This window comes from Telmatherina bonti, assembly GCF_933228915.1.
Source record: "Telmatherina bonti genome assembly, chromosome: 4".
In the NCBI taxonomy this organism is placed as follows: Eukaryota; Metazoa; Chordata; class Actinopteri; order Atheriniformes; family Telmatherinidae; genus Telmatherina; species Telmatherina bonti.
The window spans coordinates 18373008-18398501 of NC_136622.1; the positions used below are offsets into that span (position 1 = coordinate 18373008).

Consider the following 25494-nt stretch of genomic DNA (forward strand, 5'->3'; position numbering starts at 1 on the left):
ATCACCGCAATTTGAAAAGTTGTCCGTAGAATTTGTGAAATTATTGTACTAACTGTATAGTAAGGAAACATGTTAGTACAGCATTTGTAAATAAGTACCTACAGTGATTAACTGTGTTGATTGCGTTGATGAAAATCCAAAGTTCATCGTTATATACTATTGAGTATTATATACTTTTTACGCGCGAGTCTTTTGTCCGGTTAAAGTTGACAATTTTAGACAGTCGTATTTTCTTTTAAATCCGCATGTATGTATACGTCAAATATTTAGTCTTTTCTTTAGACTAAGTGATTAAGGGCCATTGAAACAGCCCTGTAAGACCCAAAGGGTCACTGTATGTATGGATTTGCACAAAAAGACATCGGTGTCCTGAGTCTGTGCAGATGAATTGTGTAGACATAATATGTCTTATAAAGTACCTCTGATGGGATGTTTTTTATTTGCAGTTGCAGCAAATATTGTATATATGTACGAAAAAAAAAAAGAAAAATAAAACTACGATTTCGTGGTTACATGTTGTGCTCTCTTTTGGTCTTATTTATAGTCATTACTAAGTCTTTTTGTTTGCACGATTAACCTGCTCATATGCTCCATATGATGATCAGGGAGAATTTTTATCCTTCTTAAAAGGCAAAAGGAAAACTAATGAATACTGGTGCAACACCGACTGACTAAATAAAAATATATTTATAAATAAGTATCACTTGTTTCAGAGGTAGGCCCACAGAAGCTAAGGAAAGCCTGTCAGACAATTTCAACACTGTTTGGAACATTGGCTGATATCACGAGTGTGATCAGACCCAAAGCGCCCACCACAGGAAAGATATAATACAGCTCGAGTTTTAGTTGCATTAACGTGGTCTCTGCTGCCCTCCTCTGGAGGAATATGAAGTGTCGACAGTTTCTGTTTCTGCTGCCCGGTCAAGTCGTATTTAACTCTCTTAAAAGCGTTGTGTTCAGTAATTATATAAAGCTGTAAAGCTAACCAAACGCACTTTTACTGAACAATTCATGCCCCAGTTTTAAGCCGGGATTGAACTTTTCCTGGCAAAATGGTGAGACTATAGCCTCAGCAGCCCGTGGGACGCCGGGTGAGTCCGATTTCCTTTCACATCGCAACAGAATCTCGTTGCAGCACCAGACCACTGGTCCCCGGGAGCTCATCCAAACCATGTCGGTGCCGCAGATGCAAGATCCACCATCTTCCCTCCAGTTATGCAGGTAGGATGTTAACACTTGTGCGGCCAGCAGTGGCAGGCTATGAATGAGCTGTAGGTCGACAAATGACGAGAACAACGCAGCTACCGGCGTCAGCGCGTTAGCGCTGGCTGACGGGAAGATATCCCTAATAATCCGCCACTCCACGTCATGTCTTAAAACCCAAAACACACTCTTTCTTCAAGAGTACGACGCATTTTCTCTGGTGGTGGTCGATAGGGTTCCAGTGGATGATAGTCAACACAACACTGGCTGTTTTGCTAAGCTTGATGTCAGCGACGACGATCTATGTCGCATGTGATGACTTGATGAGCACCTAGCGCCCATATTTCTGGCCAATGCTTTAAGGCACAAACGCTATCAGTTTCCCCCAATATCAAACATATGTAAGATTTTAGAAACAAAACAGACATTTGGACTTCTGTAAGTATTTTTTAGGACTTAAGTCTAATGCATGTTTTCAAGCCTTAGTTTCCCGTTAAAATAAACAGAGGAATAAAAAAAAAGCCACGTGCGTGAGTAACTTGGAAATAAATACTTCTGATCTGGTGTATAATTTAACACCAATACAGCCAAGAAGCCGCGTTTTCCAGGCGCAATAGAGGATGGTAGTACTAAGGATCATAGACACAATAAATACATAGAAGCCTCATAGCAGCACGCTGTTATACGAGCTGACGTCTCATCGCGTCGCCATCTTGGATGGGTCTCCCATGCGCCTCCACTGCATTTATTTGTAAGATGTAGGTCCAACCACAACGATAACGTCACGAAATTTTTCCTAATTTTCTCAGTTTGATTTGTTAAAAAGGGCATAAATATTTTTTATGATACAGGTCACTGTCAAACATTAAAAACGACGTGCTATTATGCTAAAATATTTTTATAAGGCTATTTAACAAAGACATAATGTAGCTGCAATATAAATAAATGTAAAATAAATTTGAAACTAACATGTTTGATTGTTTATTGATGCATTTGGGTTTATCTGTCTATTTTTCTCTGGTTACATAACAAATTATGATTCAACCTTGTGAAATGTAATTCCACACGTTCTGCTTTCAATATTTTGCTGGTTAGGCGATTGCAACTGCTGAACAAAATATACATATAGTTGCTGGATTTCTCTTGACTCCGGTTGAGTCTTTCTTATAGGAATGTTCTAATTTATCAATATAAAGATACAGTTGTACAAAGTCTGAAAATAAAGTAGACTATTGTATCAAAATTGTGCTATTCAAAAGTTACCTACAAAAAACTCGGAGAGCACAGACCTCTCCCAAGGCCTTTAAAAACTTCCTGGATCCAAACGGTGATGGGGAACACCACCAAAATTAAACCAGTTCTTCCTTTTCATGTTTCCAACAACTCCTGAAAATTACACGAAAATCCGTCCATAATCTAAGTTATGTTGAATACAAACAGACAGACAGAAAAAACGGTAAAAACATAACCTCCCTAGGAGGTAATTACGCCACCATGTAAACCTCTTTTTGTGAAGCATCAATATCATATTTTTCAATAAACACCTCGTGAAAAAAATTTATCATTTGCATTTAGTAGATTATTCACTGTGTTAACATTATTTATAAACCTGTTATGTAGAAAAGGGTTTTGTTTGTGTGTAATATATATACGCGTTGTTCCACACAAAACAGTTTTGTAGGGAAACTACGGGTTGACTGCGGCATGACTCGAAAGCAGAGACCCATCCAATATGGCGGCGATGCTGGGTCTCTCTCTCCAGCGCACAAAGAGGGGTCTATGTGTATGTGATGTCTATGGTAAGGATCGGCTGGAAGGAGAGTCAAATATCTCATTCACTGTTCAGTCTGACTCAGTCGATACGGAAATTAAAAAGGAACAATACACCCTGACAGCCGTGGTTGCTATTATTAGCATATACGAACAACCTAAAGTGTTTGTACAACAATAATGAACAAAAACAAGAAACAACGACAAACTACCCCCCCCAAAAAACAAACAAAAACAAAACAAACTAACCTGATTTGTTTATAATTAAATGCTTTAATGTTGACCCAAACTGCAATTAAGAAAATTGATGGTTTATTTTGACACTTAAATTTTCCTTTTTGAATAAAAAAATTGTTAAGTGTAATACCAGCTGTATTGTATTTTCAAGTGAACCCAGCATTTATTTTTTTTTTACACAAAATATTCATATTTTCGGATCAGTGCCCCCCTTCTAAAATAAAACTAATGAAATGCTTTTGAACTGTAACTCTTTAATAGGCTCAAACATAATTGAACTAATCCATCTTATTAAATTTGGCTCCAAAAGCAAGGAAATAGATGGGCGTGTAATTGCTACCAAGGCTGTACATTTAGCTGTACTACACATTTCCCAGAAGCACAACCCTTGCAAATTATACCTTATTGTAGAAGTACCCAATCAATCTCACTATGCATAATACACGACTAATTGATATTTTTTAAAGTCGATAAATAACGGACTAAACACAAATATCCTCCCTTTTTCTACTAAGTTTGTTCACAATGTTGATGGTTTGATCCTAATTACTTGCAGCATCTTCATAAAGTGCAGGTGCACATGTGACACAGATCTTGTGTGGACCATAAACAAGACAGAGATCAGAGGCTGGTATGATGAAGCATGATTAACATACACTGGGTATCTTTCTGATACCTGGACTGACTTACCCAGATATTCAGGATTTGAATAAGCGTTACAGTTAAACTGGTTATTATCGTGGTAATTCAACCCAGGGTTTGTTCATCTCTATCAGTGCACAGTCACATAAAAGGGGTGGTGTTTGCATCATCTAACCAGTCGCAGACATGGAAAAACCTGCAGAGCAGCTACTTTACCATGGAAGAGTACTACATATTTCTTTAGAAATCTGAAGAATTTAAACACATCATAAACAACACTGGCCAAAACCAACACTGCAGAAACAGTCAGGAAGGATTGATTGGACAACTGAAATGATAAAGTACTTTTATCACCTTGTTACAGCATAAATCAGGGATACTCAATCCTGGTCTATTTGTCATCAAGAGGATGAATCTATCCCTGTGAATTCTTTCTCTGCTCATCACGTCTCTCACTAATGTTGATGGGAACTTCGAACAATTGGCAGGCAATTTTCCAAGAAAACTGATTGGTCAAGAGGCGGTGCTTTTACACTCAATCTCTTATCCAGAGTATAACCTGCTCCAGCATTAGTTACCATGGTAATTTATCCTATTAAGAAGGGAACCAATTTCATTGTCCAAAAAACCCTGAAGTTACCTGGACAAGAGAAAATTCAGTGTCATCATTTTCATTTTTTTCCTGTTTGTGATGCGTTATTAGACCTTTACGTTAGCTATACAGTTATGTCTACTTTTCATTTTCTTTTGTCGACAGCGAGTATAATGGAGGTGCATAATACTAAGGAGTGTACTCTCCCGAAACAAAACCATGCTTGGATTTCACTGAAACTTTTCAGGACATTGTTCATCAGTTTAAGTGAATTTGGCCAAATCAGACGATACAATATATCTTTATACACTGGAGAACTGAACTAGCTGCTTCTTACTTCTCATCATCAATAAATTCCATTGAGTCAGGACCTTTGGAAGCCATGTCTGTCGTTCCATCACCACGCCCCACTGATTTTTACAGATTATTTGTGCTTCAGACTGCAAGCTGTACTTCCTGCTTTGCAGGTTGTGCTTCACTTAACTTCTGAAAAAATGTTTCCTAACATTCTTTTGTGTGTCTTTTTCACTTCTTGTTGAAGAGTATTTGCACTTAAGTAATGTTGTCTTTATAGTAAACTTAGTTAAATTTTACAAAGGAATTTTTCTTTAATTACAAACATCGACCACTGTTGTCTTCTGTGGGCTACTGTGTTGTTTGTTTTTCTCACAGTGTATTGATCTACTGATTTAGCCTTTTCTGTTCTTCCTGTCTGCACTTTTAGGTCACAGCCTTCATAAAAACAGTCCATTGAATGTATTAAAGAACAAACATGAAGCAAATTTCTAATGATATTTTACTGTTAGTCCAAAGATTAATGAAAATATCACTACCAATAGCAGTTCAAACTAGATCAAACTTTAATTAAAACTACATCCTGAAAGCTAACTTAGTGTTTAGATAAAAATATTGTGAAATTATTTAATGATGATGAGAAATCTCAGCAGATGAGAGCGCTTATCTTGATTAATTGACTTTTAAAGATTTGGAATCCATACTTATATATACACATATATTTATACGCAAATGTCAATTTCTGGACTGTAACATTATTATAAGGTGACACACATTTGAATAAAATAAATAAAATGACGGTTCTTATAGTTCTTACTATTGTAAAAATCACAGTAACTTATGACCTGAAATAAAACAATAACCTTAACACCACACAATGCAGGAATTTAATGTTAAACCACATGCACATGAAAAAAATGTATATACCACCATTCACAGCCATCTTTCTCTCAGGTCATCAGGTCTACACTTAATAGTTTTTATTAGTTTTTGCAAATCTAATTCCTTGTTTCTCTTTTCCAATGTCTGCATTAGGAATTTTGCCAAACATGGCCCATAACTAGATTTTTTTTTTTTAAAGTAAAGGTTTGAATGAACATCACACAAAAGTAACACATTTTCAAAAAAGGATTTTGCTAGACGTAACACTTGCCAAAGCACTGATTCTATATATTGTCCAAAACGTGATTTAGGCTTGTGATTTCTCCTTTTTTGTCTATTAAAACCATAAAAGCTGGAAATGAAACTAACACTGCTTGAAGTGTTAAATTAATGTGTCATTTTCCGTATCTCTTTTGGAAATAAACTCAGTTATTATGCAACAAGTTTTGATCAACAGTGTCCGGACTTCTGCTTTTGCTGTCATAATTTCCTGCATTGTTGTCAGCTGTGACATAAACTACAGTCACAGACTTTATTAGCCATCAGAAGCTGTCTGTCTGTGGGATAGTGAGATCCAGTTTGGTCAGTAATGACTTGTAGGGCGGGATCAGCATTTACACTTCCTGACGTCAGTCACAGCTGCATCATCAGAGCCCAAGATCACAGAAAGTTGTGAATGTAGAGCTCACACATAAGGCAGGCGCGTTAAGGAACAAAGCTGAGTGTCAGTCAGGGTTTGAAAATGCACTGCTTTAGGCCAAAGACAATCAAGACAGCAGATGAAGTGGATCCCCATCTTCCCAGGACTGATTGCGGAGATGGGGAGGCTGAAACTCAGCAGGCTTACAAGTATCAAATCAGCAGGTACTTTATCTCTAATGTTCTGATAAAAACACACAACTATAATTTTATTTTAGCGTGGACTCTTTGACTGAAAGTATCCTTCTAAAAGTAAACTAAAGTTAAAATAACATATTGAACAAACAGTTAAAGCTCTGAAAAACAGATATTAACAATATGTATAAATAGATATGTACAACCTTAAGGGATTCTGATTCTTATGTATTTGTCTCTGACCATGAAAATGTTCGCACTAGAAGTTCTAAGTGCTGTTTTCCTTGGTGTTTGAATGGTTTATGCTATGTTATCTCATACAAAATTTTAATAGAATTTATTTGCTTAGAGAGCAATGTTTGTAATGTTTGTCTATGATATGTTTGTTTTGATTTAACCCTTTCATGCATAGTTGCCATATAATAGACATCTATTTACAAGCTTTTTTTCTTGCATATTGAGGATGAGGATGTAATTTTTGTAAATAAACCGCTTGAGTAGATGTTAGTGAGTCATCCAAAAGTTTTCACTCACTGGAGAATAAATGAAAATATGATATAATTATACATAATGTAATTATGCAAGTTTTTTTTTTGCGATAGAGAGGAAAGGAAAAAGATACAACTATATTTTAGCAAATATTTACATAATATAGTTATGACTATATAATATTTTATAAATATTTTATAGAATACATTAAAATAAATCATAAATTACCATAAATTCTAAATATCACTAATTAACAAACAAGTAGCATCGCGTATGTCAGAAGAGGTAAAATACTGTTTTAAAAAAATATTGCATTGTTTTTTATTAATTCATACATGGAAGGGTTAAATGAGTTACTTAATTTCCAGCTACTCTGTGTTGTAAAGTGATGAATTTCTGAGAAGTTGTCATCTTCTTGGTATATATTTTTTGTGTGGAAATTGTATGATTGCCCATACATCCAAGGCACATTTTACAGAAATTCATCTTCTCTTCATAACATTCCTAACAAACAGAACAACCAGCGACTTTCTCACTAACCTGGGGATTACTAATGACATCACTTCCTGTAGTTTGACCTTCCCCACTTTATACCTTAAGAAGATTAAATTATAACTAATAGAATAGTTTACTCAAAGAATTGATGATTTTAGAGAGCTGAGATATGCCCTTACAAAGAGGTTGTCTTGTGTAATTGTAACAACATTGACTACTGTCAGTTATTTTACATAAGTAACTATGATATAAGCACTTAGACTCTGTGCCTTAAGTGGTATTTTTTAAAGAAATATCTCAGATTTTCTGTGGATTTTTGTAAACTTTTGTAAACAACCTTGAAGAAATAAACCTAACAAAGCTAAATGATGCGTTTTCAGTCAGGTCACTGAAAAGCATGAAACAAATGCCTTACATATATACATACATACAATTTAAGCATGAACATATTTTTTGACCTGTGGCAGTGCTAACACATTACTTTTGTCCTGAATAGATTAAGATTGTTTAAAATTTTATAATTCTTTTTGTGTCTCATCAGCTGTGATCAGTGAGCATAGATGGTGGTACTACCAGCAGATCTACAGTCATACTAATATATTTGTCTCTCTGCTGCAGGCTCATGCGGCCAGATGATGCCAATATCATGGGGAATGTTCATGGTGGCAATATCCTAAAGATGATCGAAGAAGCTGGAGGCATTGTCAGCACTCGACACTGTAACACTCAAAAGGGGGTAAGAAACAACCAAATTAATTTTAAACTTTTCAAATTGTACTGTTAAAGTTAAACTTTTATCATTTTGATATAGCCTACAGATAAAGAAAAGAAAGATGGCAGCCTCTAGGTTTGATTTTTTAAATACATCTCAACAGCAGTTTCATTGCTCCTCTTACCTAATGAAGGGATAACCTAAAATGATGTAAAACTACTTTCCAATGTTTTATTAGATTAGGAATAACAAATTAAAGATGTTATGTTACTCTGGTTGCCAGCTTTTCTGGGAAATGAATGAAAAAGTCAATTAAAGCCCAGGTGCTTATCTGTGTAGACATGAACTGTACAGTAAAACTTAAATTTTCAGAATTTTTAACAATTGAAATACTTTTTAAATTTGACTTAAAAAATATTGAGAAAAAACAAAGTAAATTCAAGAATGACTGAAGTTGTGTTTTATGTTAGATTGTTAAAAAAAAAATTGGTTTGCTTTTTCATATAATTAATTCCTAATACATTAAAAACAAAACAGAAAATATAAAAACAAAAAAGAAACACAAGGAAAAAGTGCAGAATGAAGAGAAAACAATCTTATATAAACTTTCCTAGTTTTGAATCTAATATATTGGTAAACTGTGGAACAAAGATGCTGGTTTGTGATTATAAAATATATGCTTATCATCATTTTTATAAAGTGGAATTACTTTAGCAATTTCCCATCTATCCATCCATCCATCCATCCATCCATCCATCCATCCATTTTCTTATCTGCTTGTTCCAATTAAGTCATGGGGAAACTGGCACGTATCCCAGCAAACATTGAGCGATAGGCAGGGTACACCCTGGACTGATTGCTCAATAATTAGTTCAAATATTTTTTTTTTCTTAATATAAATTCAGTCCATCTTTTACTTGTTCTTAATGTTGTGTGTTGTCTGTTGTCTGAATTTGTGCTTATGCTTAGAGGTGTGTCTTTTTGTTGCATCTTTATCCTTCCCCCTTAAGGTGAAGTGTAGAGATACTTCTTTTTTTTCAGCAACCACCCATCCTTCCTCATGTCATCTTTTCCGCATTTTAAGGCAGCGCTGGTTAAAAAACTGGCTGCAGGGCCTAAGTATCAGCACGTTCTGTAAACTTGTCAAATGTAAATGTCTGTATGTCTAACCTTGGACGAGCTGAGTTGAACCTTGAATTTTTCGTCGGGGATAAATAAAGTACCTTTGATTTAATTTGATTTGATTAACTCAATGTTTTACATAAAGATTAATTTGCTCTTGCTTGGCATCAGCTAACTTAGATTTGCTTTCCTCCTCACAACATCAGTTGACTTTTCACCTGGTGAACTTAAGCATACTTTTCACTTTGTCATCATTTAATCGTCCTGCCATCATACAGATAAGAACAAGCAAAATGAATACAGACAGCTTGATGTTGTACATGATTGCTTCAAAAAGTTTTTATAAATGCGTGTTTAATTTTTCTGTTCAGAATAAAAATCCTAAAACCTTATAGGCGATGCATAAAACACTGCAAATCAGTGGATACAGCACCAGAATGCCTGCATATCCAGTCAACACAAACATGCATGTCAGCTCCAATTTTTACTGTGCTGCAGTATCTGTTGCGAGTAGCACACAGTTTACTTTGCAGCTAGCAAATATTGTAAATAGTGTTCAGTATTTAAAACACAGCTAGAACAGAACATGACACAATGTAAACAGAGGTTACAATCTGCATTAAATTAAGTAAATTAGTGGTGAAAACTTATGTTATGTACAATACTTTTCAGAAACTAGTAACATTGTAGGGCTCAGATGTTCCCACTGCATTCCGAACTTAATTACATCAAATCAAAACAAACTTTATGTATGGAGCACTTCATCATACATAAACTGCAACCTAAAGTACTTTACATTAAATACGTGATGAACGCCCCCACCCACCGCTCTTCTTTTCCATCCTTTCCCATCATATCTGCATGATCTTAAATTTTTCAGTTGCCACATATGAACACATATAAACATGCGTGCACACTGGTAACACACACCACACACACACACACACACCCATATACACCCATGTACATTAAACAATATCTCAGATTACTGTCCTGAGAAAATGCTGTTCCCCTCCATTCACTTCAAGAAAACTAATACACTCAAGAATAGATATAAAAACTTAGATAATAAAATAAAATAGAATGAAAAATACTGGTTAAAATATACTAAAGCACAATTAAGTAAGGTATAGAATAAGACTACAAAATAATAATTATGGTTTTAAATAATAATCAATTAAAAGCTTTCCGAAAAAGGAGAGTCTTCATCTTTTTCTTAACACAAACAAATCTCAGAACTGGTTTTATTAACTTAACTTTAAGTGAGGTGAAGCTTGACTATTTTTTCCCTTTGATACATTGCTGTGGAAATAAGTCGGACCATACATGATTTTTAGAACATAAAACAGAAGCACAGATCACAACACCCACAAAGGAATTCTCACTTTATTCTCTGGCCCCGCAGAACAGCTGCTCCCCATCTTTATAAAACACATTGTTTGTGGCCATATTGAGTTGCAAATCTCAAACGCCTAAAGTTAAACTTGGTTCAGGTTATTTATGATGGTTGTTTCATGGTATGTTTTGGTAAAAGGTTCCAGTCATTGAATGTATCACAGCTTTTATCTTCCTTTCCATTTTAGTTAGTTCTGCCTCCTGCTTCTGTTTCCATACAAAGCTGGGTTCAATCATTTTATCATGCAACACCTCTGTCCAGTTGATTATCACTCTATCAGTATATCTGTACTTAATATTTTACTTGTTTGCCACCAAACCTGATTTGTAGACAGAAAATAAAGGTTGTCCTTGCGATCAGTCATTGTCTTTCACTGGGCTTACTGGCCAGTAAAAGTTGTCCAGTTATGGCATACTATAAACCAAGCCTCTTCCACTCTCATTGATCATTGTTTTACAGTGATGGAATTTTTCTTTTTTATCTTTTTCATACACGACACCTTCATATACTGTGTTCAACTACTGATAAAAGCAAGCTTCCTCACTCCTGTATCTTTAAGTTGTTTCAAGTTAAGTTGTTTTCACATGAAATCAAAATAGGTCTTTCAGACAATTTTTAAAAAAAGTATAATCCATAAACCTCCTGTGGTGGACTGGCGATCTGTCCAGGGTGTACCCCACCTCTCGTCCAAAGACTGCTGGGATAGGCTCCAGCTTCCCCGCGACCCTTAATCGGACTAAGCGGTACGGATAATGAATGAATAAATAACCCATAAACCTTAGCTGCTAACCTCCTGGCACCTAACTTTGAATATTTCAAGCATGTAAATAAATTAGTTACAGATATCCTTAATCTTAGTATTGAAAAAGGAGATAAGCAATATCACTTCAACTTGTGAATCCTAAGCGAAGTGCTAGGCCCAACTTTTATCATTGTAATAAATAAGGAAAAAGTCAGGAGGAAACATTGTTGTTTATGTGAGGTAATAAACAATTCTAATGCGAGTACCACTTTTTCTCCTTTGATTTGGGATGTACTACCATCTTCTTATTTTTTATCTTTAATGGCAATTTTTAAATTTCAATCAGACTTTAGTCAGTGAAGAATTAAAATTATTTCCAATTATTACCAATGATGTTTAGGTCAAGTTCTGATTATCTAACAATATCTTGATAAAAAAAAAATAGACTACTTCATAGTTTAACCTTTGTGTATGTGTTGTTTGTTATTTACCCCCAACAGGACCGCTGTTTGGCAGCTTTGGTTCGGGTGGAGAAGACAGAGTTCTTGTTTCCCGTGTTCATCGGTGAAGTTGTCCATGTGTCTGCTGAGATCACTTACACTTCCAAGCACTCACTGGAGGTTCAGGTCGAAGTCATAGCTGAAAACATCTTCACAGGTGACTCCCCCTGTCATTTACTAGTTGAACATGTACATCCAGCTCGGTAAATATGAGCCATTTCCTTCAACTGCTAAAAAATTATCTTTAATAATACATGAATAATTTAAATAAGTGATGCAGTGGTGCTCACCTTAAACTCATTCCTACCTTTATCACTGGAAAAGACTGAAAGAATGGCAGTCAAATGCACAAGATTAAAAAGCGGGAAGACAGACACACACACACACACACACACACACACACACACACACACACACACACCTGCTGTCTATGGCATGCCTGACAACAAGTGAGGTCTACCACCAAAGTTTACTCTTTCTTGCATGTAGTCTACCACAGTAAACACCTATTTAGAAGCTATTTTCTACTTCTGCAACATCATATCAGAGGGTTAATGTCATGACTGATTTGATATTGATTGTTTTCCTGATTGATCCATCTATAGAATAATGTACAAGACTAATAACTCTTTCCCAAAATTTAAGATGAATCCTGTTTTAGTTGGTTATTATTATTTGCTCTGAATATGTTCAGTATTTAATGATATTAAATGGAGAGAAAATAAATTCTTTTGAACTTGAAGGACTTTTGTACCTTTATGAAGTGTTTGAAGTGTTCATCATTAGGCAAAGACAGGAACAGGCATCTATGCACACTCATAAACATAGCTGCAGTCAAGAAAAATTACCCGTTCATGGAGCATACATGACTTCTGATTGTGGAAAGAAACAGGAGCTGACAATGACTAAAAATTTTCCATTTTATCCACACTTGACAGCGAGAAAACAAACAATATGCCTGGAGTTGAAAGTTATAGCTGTGTCTATACATGAAGAAATATGAAGGTCATATTATGTTGTGGAGTTAAATATTTAATGCAGGTTAAAACCATGTCATCCCTAATAAAGTGATGTGGTATTTTATATTGCAAAGAGAAGTCCTCAGAAGCTGCAGTTTAACCTGATTTTCCTCATAAGACCTTCTCTAATAACGTTAACAGATGTTAGCATTACAGTGGCATCATATGAAAGCCTTGTGCTATGAATGCCTTACCCTCCACAGTATTTATAAATCTGCTTGTGTGCTCTTCTCATGAGAGCATCTATTATTTTTATTTCTAGAACAAAATGGATGTTGCTTTCACACCATGCTGCACCAAGCGTCACACACTCATTTACACAAGTCATTTACTCACTGTGTCTGTACTGAAACTACTGTGATCAAGACAAACACTAACAATACCTCTTGTGAGATTTGTTAGTTGTTTTGGCTTCAAGCTTCCATGGAATCATTAAGTTCATTTTGTCACTTGGCATTATTGAGAATTTATAAAAGAAGATTTTTAATTAGGCATTACTGAAAGTTATTTAAAGGGTGCTATTATGGTATTTCGAGTTTTCTGAGCTTTCTACAGTGTTACAGGGTTGAATCCTCATCAGACACGTGAACGGCACTGTTTTTTTTTAGCACCTAAAGGCATGTTTGAGTTTGAGTTTGAGTTCCAGCACTCTCTCCGTTCGGTTTCCATGGCGACGAAAAACGCGTCGTTTTAGAGAGTTTTTTCTACTTGGAAATCCTTGTGACGTCCTGGGGGATAAGGTTTGGTGATTGGTTACCTTCTACTGGTTAACAAGGGCATGTACAAATACATCAGGGGGGTGGAAAACGTGGGATAAAGTTATTTCCAACGATGGCTGGTGAGTTTACCAAAGAGAGACATCCTGCTGCATTCGTTGCTGTGGGTTGCTGTTTTCCACTTTGTTTTCAGGGTCTGATTCAGGTTCCAACATGTAGGGCTGTATGCTATGTGTTGACATTGTATTTTGTTTTTTTTTATTGAGTTCATATCAGCCTAATCCTTCTGTTTATGAGATGTTACAATGACGGCAAAAGCAGGTGCGATTCGCGCTCCCGATGTAGTTCAGTGGCGGGAGGCGGGGCTTAATGCAGAAGAGTCTCAATCCACTCGTTTTGCCCACAGGCTGATCTGACAGCCTACGGAGAGGGTCGGTCTGAAGTAAATAAAGCAATTTGTGACAATAACTCGATCAATCCCAGCCCTTCTGGTCTCAGAAATAAAAATAAATTAGCCTGAAATGCACATAATAGTTCCACTTTAAACATTTAATGTGGGGGCAAAACAGCAAAAATTCAGTTATATCGTCTATGTGTCCAGTAGAGGGCAGCATGTCAACAGCATGGATTTTTCCAAACACTGAACCCACTTTAAAGTGTTGTCTTGTGTTCTATTCTTTTTATTGATTTTTATTTATTATTAATGCTAATGCCTATTTTATGTACTCTGTGCACCTGAACACATGCACATCTATAGACTTTTTGAAGCATGTAAAAACACATGAAGAGCATGTAAATCAATTAATAATGGATAGTAAATGAGTAATGTTGTATTTTATTTATTTATTTTTGCATATTTTTATATATATGAGTATATATCTATCTTTGGGTGTTGAGCTTATATTTAAACAAACTAATTCTTTGAGGCACAAGTTTCATTCCAGCAAATCATGTGTCTTGGATCTGATTAAATGAAAAAGGTTGAGGAATAGAGCTACAATGAGAGAGACAGAGCAGGAGTGAAACAGAAAAACAAAGAAGAAGAAGGTGAAGAGACGGACATATTGAATAGCAGGAAGATAGAAAAGAGAATGGAAGAAAACGGAATGGTGAGGAAAAGCAGAAGGATGAGGGAAACGGCGGTGTGAGAAACAAAAGCAATATCCTCTAGACGGATGTTGCCATGGCAACAGGCTTGTACTGGTTGGTTGGTTGGCTCGTTGCCGGGCTGGAAGCAGGTTGACAGAGGCGGGGGCAGAGATATGAGTTGACAGGTGGAGAGCAGTATATATACATTCAGGCATCAGCGTGGACAGCTCTCTGTGGCCTTACCAGCAAGGACCCATGAATTGGAGAAAGCAGGAAGAGAGCTCATTGACTGGATGCAGTGCAAAGCAAGTGATAAAACAACTGGTTGTCCAGTTTTACCACTGGACAACCAGTGGTAAAACAACTATAATGTGTATCATGACAGCAATATTTTGTATATCATATACAGATATTTGCCTGGAAAAGTATTCTGACAAATATTCTGGTCGTATTTGGCACTTAACAGGCCTTAGGTTTTTTTTTCCCTGGGCTATTCCAAACCACAATTACCTGCACTGTTAAGGATTTACCATTTGTACCATGGTTTCTTGCACAAGTATAAACAAGTTTGAACCACCAAGAGAGCAGACAGATAAATGTCAGACAGAGGTGGATATTTCAGTTGAGTGTATATTAATTGCATACAACATTGCGTATTTTGTAACAGGAGTTACATAATGTAGTTGCAGGAATGTTGGAGCACCTTGGCTTCCCATATACAGAATACTGGAAGTGAACAGCTTGAACATTTGTTTGCTGGAAGGTGCATTTAAATCAAGGAAAATTCAGAGTTTATTTATACTCTTATGTAGCCTTCTTTTAGCCCATTAACAATAACTAGCATAATATTGATAATAACATGATTTGTTGTGCTGTGTTAAGCTTGACAGCAACATGGAAATGCAGAGTTTAGTGTTGAATTGACAACTTTTCACTTAAACTTACAGGGTTGCTGTTGTTGGTAATGAAATGCTTTCTGTTAATATTCTTGACCCACTTCTTATGAATGTCCCTGTCTTTTTTTTTACACTGAAAGGTCTCAGACAGAGTCAGTCTTCATGATTTAAAGGTTATGTTTTTTGTTTTCAGCTTTTTTCCCAGGGCTGAATTTTTTAGCAGCTGTTTGAAGATTGAAGAGCAGCGCATGTTATTATCAAATTTTTTTTTTAGAAAGTCATATTACAGACATATAAGTGCCACTGCAAAAATGGCAGACAGTCTACTTACTGTATTTGCTCAGATTAGTCTATTGTTTTTTGTGTTGTGGAGGTGATGATAATAAGGTTAAGAAGTAGCTTGTTGTGTATCTGTTAGAGACAGATTAAAACCTATTATTTTTTGCAAGAAGCTTTATGACACAATATACTAATTTAATATTTTGTAATTTTAAAGCTAAAAAGTCAATGGTTTTAATATGAGAAAAATGGGATTCTGCATACATTGGAACTTTCTAGGAAAGTTAACATTATTTCCAACAATTACAGTTCAAATAAATAAGGAAACAGAAAAAGCACAAAAGTGGTTCTGAAGGTTCAGTGTGGGTGTATGTAGATAAACCCCAGCATGTGCAGAGAGAGGGCATTGAGGTGGGATCCTTTGGGAGAAAAAGTTAGCTTCCGAGGTCTCTTGAGGCTGTGTGGCCAAACATAACATCTGTAATGGAATTTTTTTTAGATTATTGCACAATTTATGTAAAAACCTATATATGGTCCTGAAGAAAAGTACAGCACACAGTGATATTTAAACAAGTTAAACTAAAGTTGAATTCTAGTAAGGATTATTTTATAATGTTTTGCAGAGTGGATGGATCAGTTTGTGTCCTGATATCTGAATTACATTAATCCCAGTTTAAAGGGAGAGTCAGATGAGGAGCTCTAGGTTGTTGGTAAATTAGGTCATATCTACAGTATCGGTAGTTGGTCATGTTTAAATCTATACTGCATATAGATGTTTACCTTTTAATTGTATTATTATTTGTGAATATATGTTTGCTGTATGCATGCCTATTTTGTATAAGCATGGATGTTTTTATCAGTGTTTGGCCCTTTAAAAGGTTCCTGTGGGGCCGAGGGGGAAGAGAAGATAACGGGAGCAGACATTATTTGCTTCTGTCATGTCGACTTAGCATCAGGCCTCACACACTGTGGCCCAGTCAGACGCGGATGCCAAGTGGATGTACCTGAACACGTGCTCCTACACAACCCATGCACCTTTCCAATACAGCATTTCACATGCAGACACGAGCACACACATGGGGTTTGTAGGGACAAACGGAGTGCAGATATAACCTGATATGCTGACACATTAACACACACACTTCCCTTTTAACTAAATGGAGTATTGCACTGATGTTGGCACAGTTTTGGAAATTCCTGTCCAGCTATTTTCCAAGGTAAAGGACTTAGAGATTGCCTGGATGGAAACAAAGAAATTGTTGCAGAGATGAATTTGTGTTTTCATTGTGCACATAAGAGTGTGCTATTGTGCAGCCATGCATATTCTCGTAGCTTTGTGCAAATGTAAGTGTGCCTTGTATTTGAGGTTCTTTGTACAAGCATCTTTGTATTTATGCATTTATGTTTATTTCATGCGTTTGAATGTCTGTGTGTGCTGGGGGAGGAGGCAAAGCACCCAGGTTCCACAGTCAGTCAGGCAGCATCTCGTCAGGCAGGCCTCAGTCACAGACCCTCAGGGTAAGACTGCCTACTGTGGGCACGAGCCGTGATGATTGTCCCCGCTGGGGGTTTGCACATGCGTACTAACATACATATGCACACTCACAGACCTAAACATACACATCCAGCGCAGAGAGATTTGTACGTACCCATGTATGCGAATAAAATATCTTTAAACACACATTTACATCCAGAATGTAGCACAAAGTCCTGGACACATCCCTTAGAGGTTTCACATGCACACAGTCATCCTTAGTCAAAGATTTGTACAACACACTGAAAAAAAAAAAAAATAAAATAAACAAAACAAATCAGATCAGATCTCTTACATGAATAGAAACATTTTGTCCTCTGCCACACCCGAAACAAATGCACATGTACACAGATTTCACACTGATGTGGTGCTGTTGTGTTGCCTGCACATTTAGGCACTCATTTCTATAAACATAGTACACACAGATTGTACTCCCTCGGTACACACACAGTCATAGACATAGCTGAGAGCAATGCATTGTGGGCAGAGGCTTAAAATACTGTAAGCATGGCAGTTCCTGTCATGATCCTGGTAGACCATGGAACACAAACAGATAAGATGTAATATTTTGGACACATATTAACTTATATTGCTGACTGATTGAAACAATTGTCCTCTTGTCATCATTTGATGGTGTAGGAGCCATATTATGAGTCATAAATGTCTGCGAATATGATGATGTTTGCATGCTTGATTGGCACTTGGGTGGAGGGTGTGTCACTTTGGGTGTGAATGCACATGTTAGAAATAGTTGCACTCATCTGAGCGCATCGTTTGGCTGTAAGGATGCAGAAGTGGGGTGAACTCAGGAGTAAACTTTTTGTTGACCACAATTAGATGCTTTTGCTCTGCGTATTGTTTGTTATAGTGATAAAACCACTTAAAGAATTCAAAATAAACAAAACGTTTAGGTAATTTACTGAGAAAGATCTGTCTTAAAAGCACTTTTCACTAAACATAATTAATCAACTCTTATCAAGTAAAACAGTGGGATTGTACTAGTTAAAAGTAAAATGGAGATTTGGCTCACGACAATGGAAAATCTGTAGTTTCGATCACAGGGACCAAGGACCAAGAACAATCCTCTCTGCTCAATCTCATAAACAAGAACATGCAGTTAAGGACAGAAAAGAAAACAAGTTGGTTTATTTTTCCCCCTTTATTCCCCAGTGAGAAAGAATTAAGGGCAGAGAATACGAGACAAAGGGGAGAGCAGAAAGCCATGTGAAAGATGAAAGTAAATAAAGTGAAGTTGCTTAAGGTGAAATATTGGATGGCATCAAAGTGGAAGACAGGAACAGTGAGCTGAAAATCCCAACTCTCCGTGGGGTTGAGACAAAGGTCCAGAACTAATCAAAGTAATTTCAAAACAAAAAAATGTGATTGTAGAAAATTTCAGGAAATCGTTTAGCTTTATGAACGACACATTAAACTTGGAAGAAAGCAGATTTGATGTTGCATAAACCATGCCTGGTGATCCTTCACCCATGTAGGTATTCATTCATTCATTCATTCATTCATTTTCAATACCTCATAGTCCAATTAAGGGTTGTGGGGAAGCTTACGCATATCCCAGCAATCATCAGGCGAGAGGCAGGGAACACCCTTGACAGGTTGCCAGTCCATCACAGGGCCAACACGGAGAGACAAACAACCTTTCATTCCTAAGGAGAATTCAGAGTGATCAGTGAACCTAACATCTGTTTTGTTGGGATGTGTGAGTATCTGGAGAGAATGAACACATACACCAGTAGAATATGCAGACTCCCCACAGAAAGGCCACTGTTTGAACCAACGACCTTCTTGCTGTGAGGCCACAGTGCTAAACATTACACCAGCCTGCAGCCTGATGCCAGGTACTCTGATTAATTATCATGCATTTGTTTCCCCTGTTCCAACATCTCTGAGAAGTGTTGCTGCAATCAAATTCAAAATAAGGTGTTGTTTTTCTTATTCCTTAACTTATTTGGAATTGGGGTCGTAATATCCTCTTACTCATGTCTCTCATCTGCACTGCTGGCATGTCATTCACACAATTGGCTTGTTCCCCTTCCACCAGCACATCTGTTAAAAAAAAACAACAAAAAAACAGGAAAAACAAGAATTTGATTTGGCTGTTATCACAGCTGCCACAAGGATGCCAAGATTTATGGAGATCCTTGGTCTAAAAGTGTCATCAGATTAACTTAAAAAGCTATACATAAAGTCTGTGTGATACGAGCCCTTTGTTTAGCATTGTGCTACAGCCTGTGAATGTTTGGTGAACAGATTTGTTGGATTTGTGTTTGTGGTGGATGCAGCCAAAATCTTCTCATTCAATTATTTATTAATCCTAACTAAGCAAGCCAGCTGTCCTTCCTGCCATTTTTAGTTTTTATGTTCAGTTTTCTTTTGTCACATTTAACACAAAACCAAAACATACCCTGAATCATTTTCTGAGAAATAAAATTAATCTGCAGGGGTTTAAACTGCTCACAAGCTGAATTTTCTGAAGGTAGCTTTTCCTGTACTTTTGAGGTGTGTTTCAAAATTAGAACTATTTATTATTTATACTAGAATTATTTGTGTTCCATTTCAGGAAACATATTGTCAAAGACAAAAGGATGCAGCCCAGATAATGATATGGTCATTATCTGGGCTGTCAAACACATTGGCTGAGGAGAGATTAAAAACCGAGAGCCAGTTCCTTGGCTTCGCTGTGGTCAGAAAAGGTCATCAGTCATACTGGGAATGGTGCTTTTGCCAACTGGTTCATGCCGGTTATTCATCATCTGTATTATTTCAAGCTTCTCTTTTCCCTTCTTTCATCTTAAACACAATTTACTGAAACGTTTTAGCAGAAACTAATAATAGACTGGAGTTGCACAGTCTTCAGTGGAATGAAGGATATGAAGGAGACATAAATATTTCTCTCTTATTACTGTGTGCAACTTCCTGGTTGCTGGCAAAGATGGGAGCCAATGAGAGGAGTAATAGAGAAACGTGGTTGGCATGGCAACGAGGTCCAGCTGCCTGCACAGTTTTAACTTGGTGTAATATGCAAATGTATTTTCCATTCGCCTTTGCCATAAGATGCTGCACCCACTTAACTTCCCATATCCATGTGCAAAGTCTCCCACTGGTTTACACATTACTGACACATTCCTCAGTTTTGATCAACTGGCGTATATAAGAAGTTCCTCTGTTTGATTCAGGATTTAGAGGTATGCATATGCATATTGTAAAAAAAGCAAATGAGACAAATGGACCCACTAAATGAATGAAATAAAATAAAAATAAAAAAATAAAATAAAATAAAATAAAATTAAATTAAAGCTCTAAACTCCTTCAGAGAGCAGTTTCCATTAAACCTGCTGTCCCTGTGTGCTCTTTAATCTGTGTGTCTCCCCTGTGTGCCATAACACCACCACCTCAAAATAGCTCTTCTCTTTCTGTTTGCAAATTAAGTGAAAAAGTGTGGGCAGAGTACAGCAGATATCACTATGACAACCTTGCCGCCTGATTGCTATGAGATGTGATTTCTATGAGTTTTGCTTTCTGAGGTTAACTTTCTTGAGAGAGAAACAAAGCCAGAGCAGAATCCATAAGTGCCTCAGTATGCAAAACATAAATATTTGCACAGAAAAATCAATGACTGATTTACTATACTATCCATTCCTTTGTTTTAATCACACATAAAAACACAGAAACTTTTATGGGTGATGTAAAACCTTGAAAGCACCATGTTTATTGAATGACTTTGAGCTTTGTATAGAAAAGAACGGTTGTCCTAGAATGAAGGCCTCATTTGTTTGTGGCTCCTTTGTTTGCATTAGTAAGACTATTCTTCTGGGAAAAACAAAGGAACATTTAAAAATGAGATTGACCCTTATTGTAATTTTAATAAAAGCATCTGACTTGACAACAGCCATTTTAGCACTACTTGCTACATTGCTTTCTCTGAGAGATGTCAAGATGTGTTGCATGTTGATTTACAATACTATTTATTTGCCTCTTTTTTGGTAATATCAAGCTATAAAATGCCCTGCTGACATTTCTAAAGTAAGAATTTAACTTTTTCTTTGTCACTGCAGGTGCAAAGAAACTGTCTAATAAGGCAGCGCTGTGGTATGTTCCCTGCTCTCTACAGAATGTTGACAAGATCATGGAGGTGCCACCTATTAAGGTACATATAAAAAAATGTTCTTGGAGTTTGTAATTTTGCCTTGATGATTCTGTTAGTCCATATGAATCTGTACAAATGTTTAAGAATAACCTAATACATGATCAGTTTTGTCATACAAGACTTAAAAGTAGAAAGAAAACTGCAAATAATTATACTGGTTAGTCATTTTTGTGAAAATCATTCAATATTGCTAACAGTTGTGGAAAAAATATCAGATCACATTTGCTTTCCAAGCAAATGCACCTTTAGTTGTATCAGGTATTAAAAATGTACATGAAATTTTACTAAGTAACAGTCTGATAATTTTTCCATGACTGCAATGCCAAGTTGCAAAAGCATGTGTAGCTGAAGCATACGTTGTTTTATAGAAGTCAGAAGAAAGCCAGTTTTTTTTCAGTCATGTGTTTGTTTCTGTTCGAAAAACAAGAATCTATGGTGCGGTTATGGAATTGTATTATGACCCAAATAGAGGAAGATTTCTGATGACAACAGGAAGAAGCTGGATTACTTTGTGACAGTGGTGAGGAAAGGGCAACCATCTGCCATGTCTATTTAGGATGAAGGAGCAGCAAGAGAGAAAAGGATAGCAGAGATAGAGAGAGCAACAACAAACTGTAAACTCTGAGCAGAATGGTGAGATCAGACGAGAAAAATGCAGTTCTCTTTCCTGCATAAAGGTAGAGGGAGATAAATAAAACAAGGCTGAATGATGCATTAATTTAAAAGAAAACCTGATCAATGTCTCAGAGATTTTTTTTGAAAAAATCTTGCTGGATGTTTAGACTGTATTGTATGAACTCAGTAGAGTGCTGACATAAACAAATAAAGAGGATAAGATAAGATAAGATCCCTAGATGCTAAATTCTAAGGGGTCTAGACCAGGGGTGTCCAAAGTCAGTTCCCGAGGTCCGCTGTCTTGCAGTTTTTCAATGTATTCTTGATCAAACACACCTGGCCTCTTAAATAGAGCCCACGGCCAATGACATCCTGCTCAATGACTGATTCATTTGAGTCTGGTGTGTTGGAGTCGGGATAAAGGGAAAACCTGCAGGATTATGGCCCTTGATGACCGGAGCTGGACACCATTGGTCTAGACTATGTGGTAGATTCTTTTGGTACCATGAAGAGGTAGAGATGTTGAAGAGTCAGGGAATGTGGATATCAACATAAAAAGAAAATTAAAGAATAGATTTTTTTTTACTTGAAAAGAGTGATTTTTACAGCCATGGAATGAACATGTCTGCTTCCTGAAGTCAAACTGGGAGCTGCTTCCCCAAATCTGGAGACAGATAGAAGAAGGCCCTGCTCCCCATTCTACTTGTAGAAACTCTAAGACCCATAAAGAACCATAATTTAAGCGCAAAGTTTTCTGTTGGATCATAAGGCCTTTAGGGGGCTTGTTTTATGTGATTTATTCTAAATTTCTTCCATTTCAAGGGATGAAAAGAAATTAAAATTGAATATGATTTTTATTGCCAGTTCTTCTTTGAGAAAACTAATCAACATTCAGGAGTGAAAACTATTCTGTCCAGAACAGAACTAAATTTTTTTCAAGCTGATGTGTTGGACTAATAAACAGTTACTGAAAACATTGAGTTGCTGTAATGACACTTTAATATTTGATTTCAGCTAATATTCATCAGTAAATAAATTATTAGATGTAATATTTTTGATTGATTGATTTGGCTAAGGATTCTGAATTTTGCCATTTTAGGTAATATTCATTTAGAAATATTGCAGAAAAACAGAATAGTTTAAGACAGTGGTGAATGTATATTGTATACTGCATGTATTCTATCAACAGTATGCTAGTGCACAACAAGAAGAAGAGGGCAAAAAGCGATATGAAGCCCAGAAAACTGAGCGAATGGAGACCAAAGAAAGAATTGAAGCGCTGATGCCACCTCCACCAAATGCAGGTAACATAATATAAAAAGGTACCAAACCAAAATGACTATCTTTTATGGCTTATGCTAATATGGTGTAATAACAATTCCAATGCTGAAAATACTGTCCTGCTACCTTATGAATACAACAAGTTATTTTGACTGGTGTCAATGATTGTAGCAATATGAGAAAATGAAGGCATAGCACAATAAGACAAACTATTCTGTTTGTGCTGCCACTGTGAAACCTTTGATTATTGGATGCTGTTATATTGAGATGCAAAAAAAGGTTAAAAAAAAACAAACAAACGTGAAGCTATAATGGATCTGACTGTATTGTAGTATATGTTACCACATTTTGAACATACACATAACAGGTTTTTATAGTCCTATTCAATGACGCAATTTGTGCTTGTGACTTGTATGATTATTGTTGTAAAAACTACAATGCACAAGGAAAACAATTATTTTACTGACAGATTATTTATTTTACTTTATTTTGTTTTATTTTATTGTATTTTATTTTATTTTTTTTACTTTTTCTTATTTTACTTTATCAATATATACAATCTAACTCCAGTATTTGATTTTTTCATGTTGGCTCAAATGTAGAGGACACACGAAAAGGTATGTGAGTGTGACTATGTGTTGCAGAGACTGATTGATTGTGTTAGGTTGGTGTTTTATGGTTGAGATTCAGTTTTGGTATTTTTTCTATCTATTTTCTTAATGTGAAATTAATTTGTTGGATTTTTTTGTTGTTTGCATTATTTATTTATTTAATTCATTATTGATGTATTTATTATCGTGTGTGTGTTTGTGCTTATGTATGTATTGCAGAACGACACACAGTTCGCTTCAGCCTGTCTAGTCTGATCCATTTGGTGGGCCCTTCAGATTGCACACTACATGATTATGTCCATGGAGGTGAGTCCATTTATTTTCCTTGTATAGAATGTGTTTTAAATATGTCAATAAGTGGATAGGTTTCCTTCAGGAGTTAAATATCAATATCAATAAATATCAATATTAATTTCTTTCTGGAGACTTTGACTTGAGAACTGTGAATCATTTAATTTAAATACTGTTGGACTAAAGCCATCTGGACTTAACACTGTTCCAACATAGACCTACAAAATTGAGGTAAAGCATGTGAATCCAAGACACCAAAAATTTCTCATGTCTGTGTTTAAAACTATCTTCTATTGGATTGTGAAACTATAATTTAATTTGGCTTGAAAACCTCTGGTACTAAAACATAAAACCGTTTACGTGCTAAAAATGTCCAGAAAACAGTTATTGATGTACATGGCACATTTTTGAAAATGCAATGAGTAGTGCATGAAAACCCATTGATTACCTAAATGATTGTCACTATTTTTTATTGAAAGTTTAATGCCACTAGTCAACTTTTTTCCTGTTTTATTACTTAAATGATTGTAGAAAAAAAGCTTATGACCATTGCATGGCTGTTTAGTAAAAAAAAAAAGGCAAGACTTGCCCTAAATTTAGCATCAAAACCTGAAGAGAGGATGATAAAACAATGGACAGCACACAGACAAGTAAAAAGGACTGAAAGTGGGGGGAGGGGAAATTCCCAAGAAAAATGTTTAGGTAAGACTGCATTAAAGAAACAAAGTAACAAGTGATTAATTATACATGCGCAGAATACATTTGAGTGTATTTAGATGTATATATGCTGTATCAACAGTATCTGCAGCATTTTGCTTATTTAGCTTTACCGATTTGCTTATAAATAATCAAAAGGTTTGTGGATCTTTTGGAGAAATCCTGACAAAGGAAGGAATACTGCTAGAACTCTAAAGAAAGAAATTTATTGCTTTTAGCACAACATCAACAGTGGAATATGATGTTGCGTTTAGTCTCGTTTGTCTGTAAACACTTGGTTTTGTAAAGTGGTTGAGTGTGTGCTGGTGTTGCTTAAGTAACTGCCTCAGTTGTTGTAGCTCCATGGTACCTGCATGAGAGCACTCCACTAT

The 25494-nt window shown here is 36.1% G+C and overlaps 1 protein-coding gene across 1 annotated transcript in view; it reads left to right on the top strand.

Annotated features, from left to right (window-relative positions):
* Nucleotides 1–6362: 6362 nt before the first annotated feature.
* Nucleotides 6363–25494, top strand: part of acot7 (acyl-CoA thioesterase 7) — a gene marked incomplete at both ends in the record, with an annotated part of 48558 nt that continues 29426 nt past the window's right edge. The window contains 7 exons of the mRNA XM_079238468.1: nucleotides 6363–6484; nucleotides 7980–7988; nucleotides 8057–8174; nucleotides 11911–12067; nucleotides 21517–21608; nucleotides 23413–23527; nucleotides 24335–24421. Of these exons, the coding sequence (XP_079094594.1) occupies nucleotides 6363–6484; nucleotides 7980–7988; nucleotides 8057–8174; nucleotides 11911–12067; nucleotides 21517–21608; nucleotides 23413–23527; nucleotides 24335–24421 (700 nt within the window). The remainder of the gene's footprint in view (nucleotides 6485–7979; nucleotides 7989–8056; nucleotides 8175–11910; nucleotides 12068–21516; nucleotides 21609–23412; nucleotides 23528–24334; nucleotides 24422–25494) is intronic.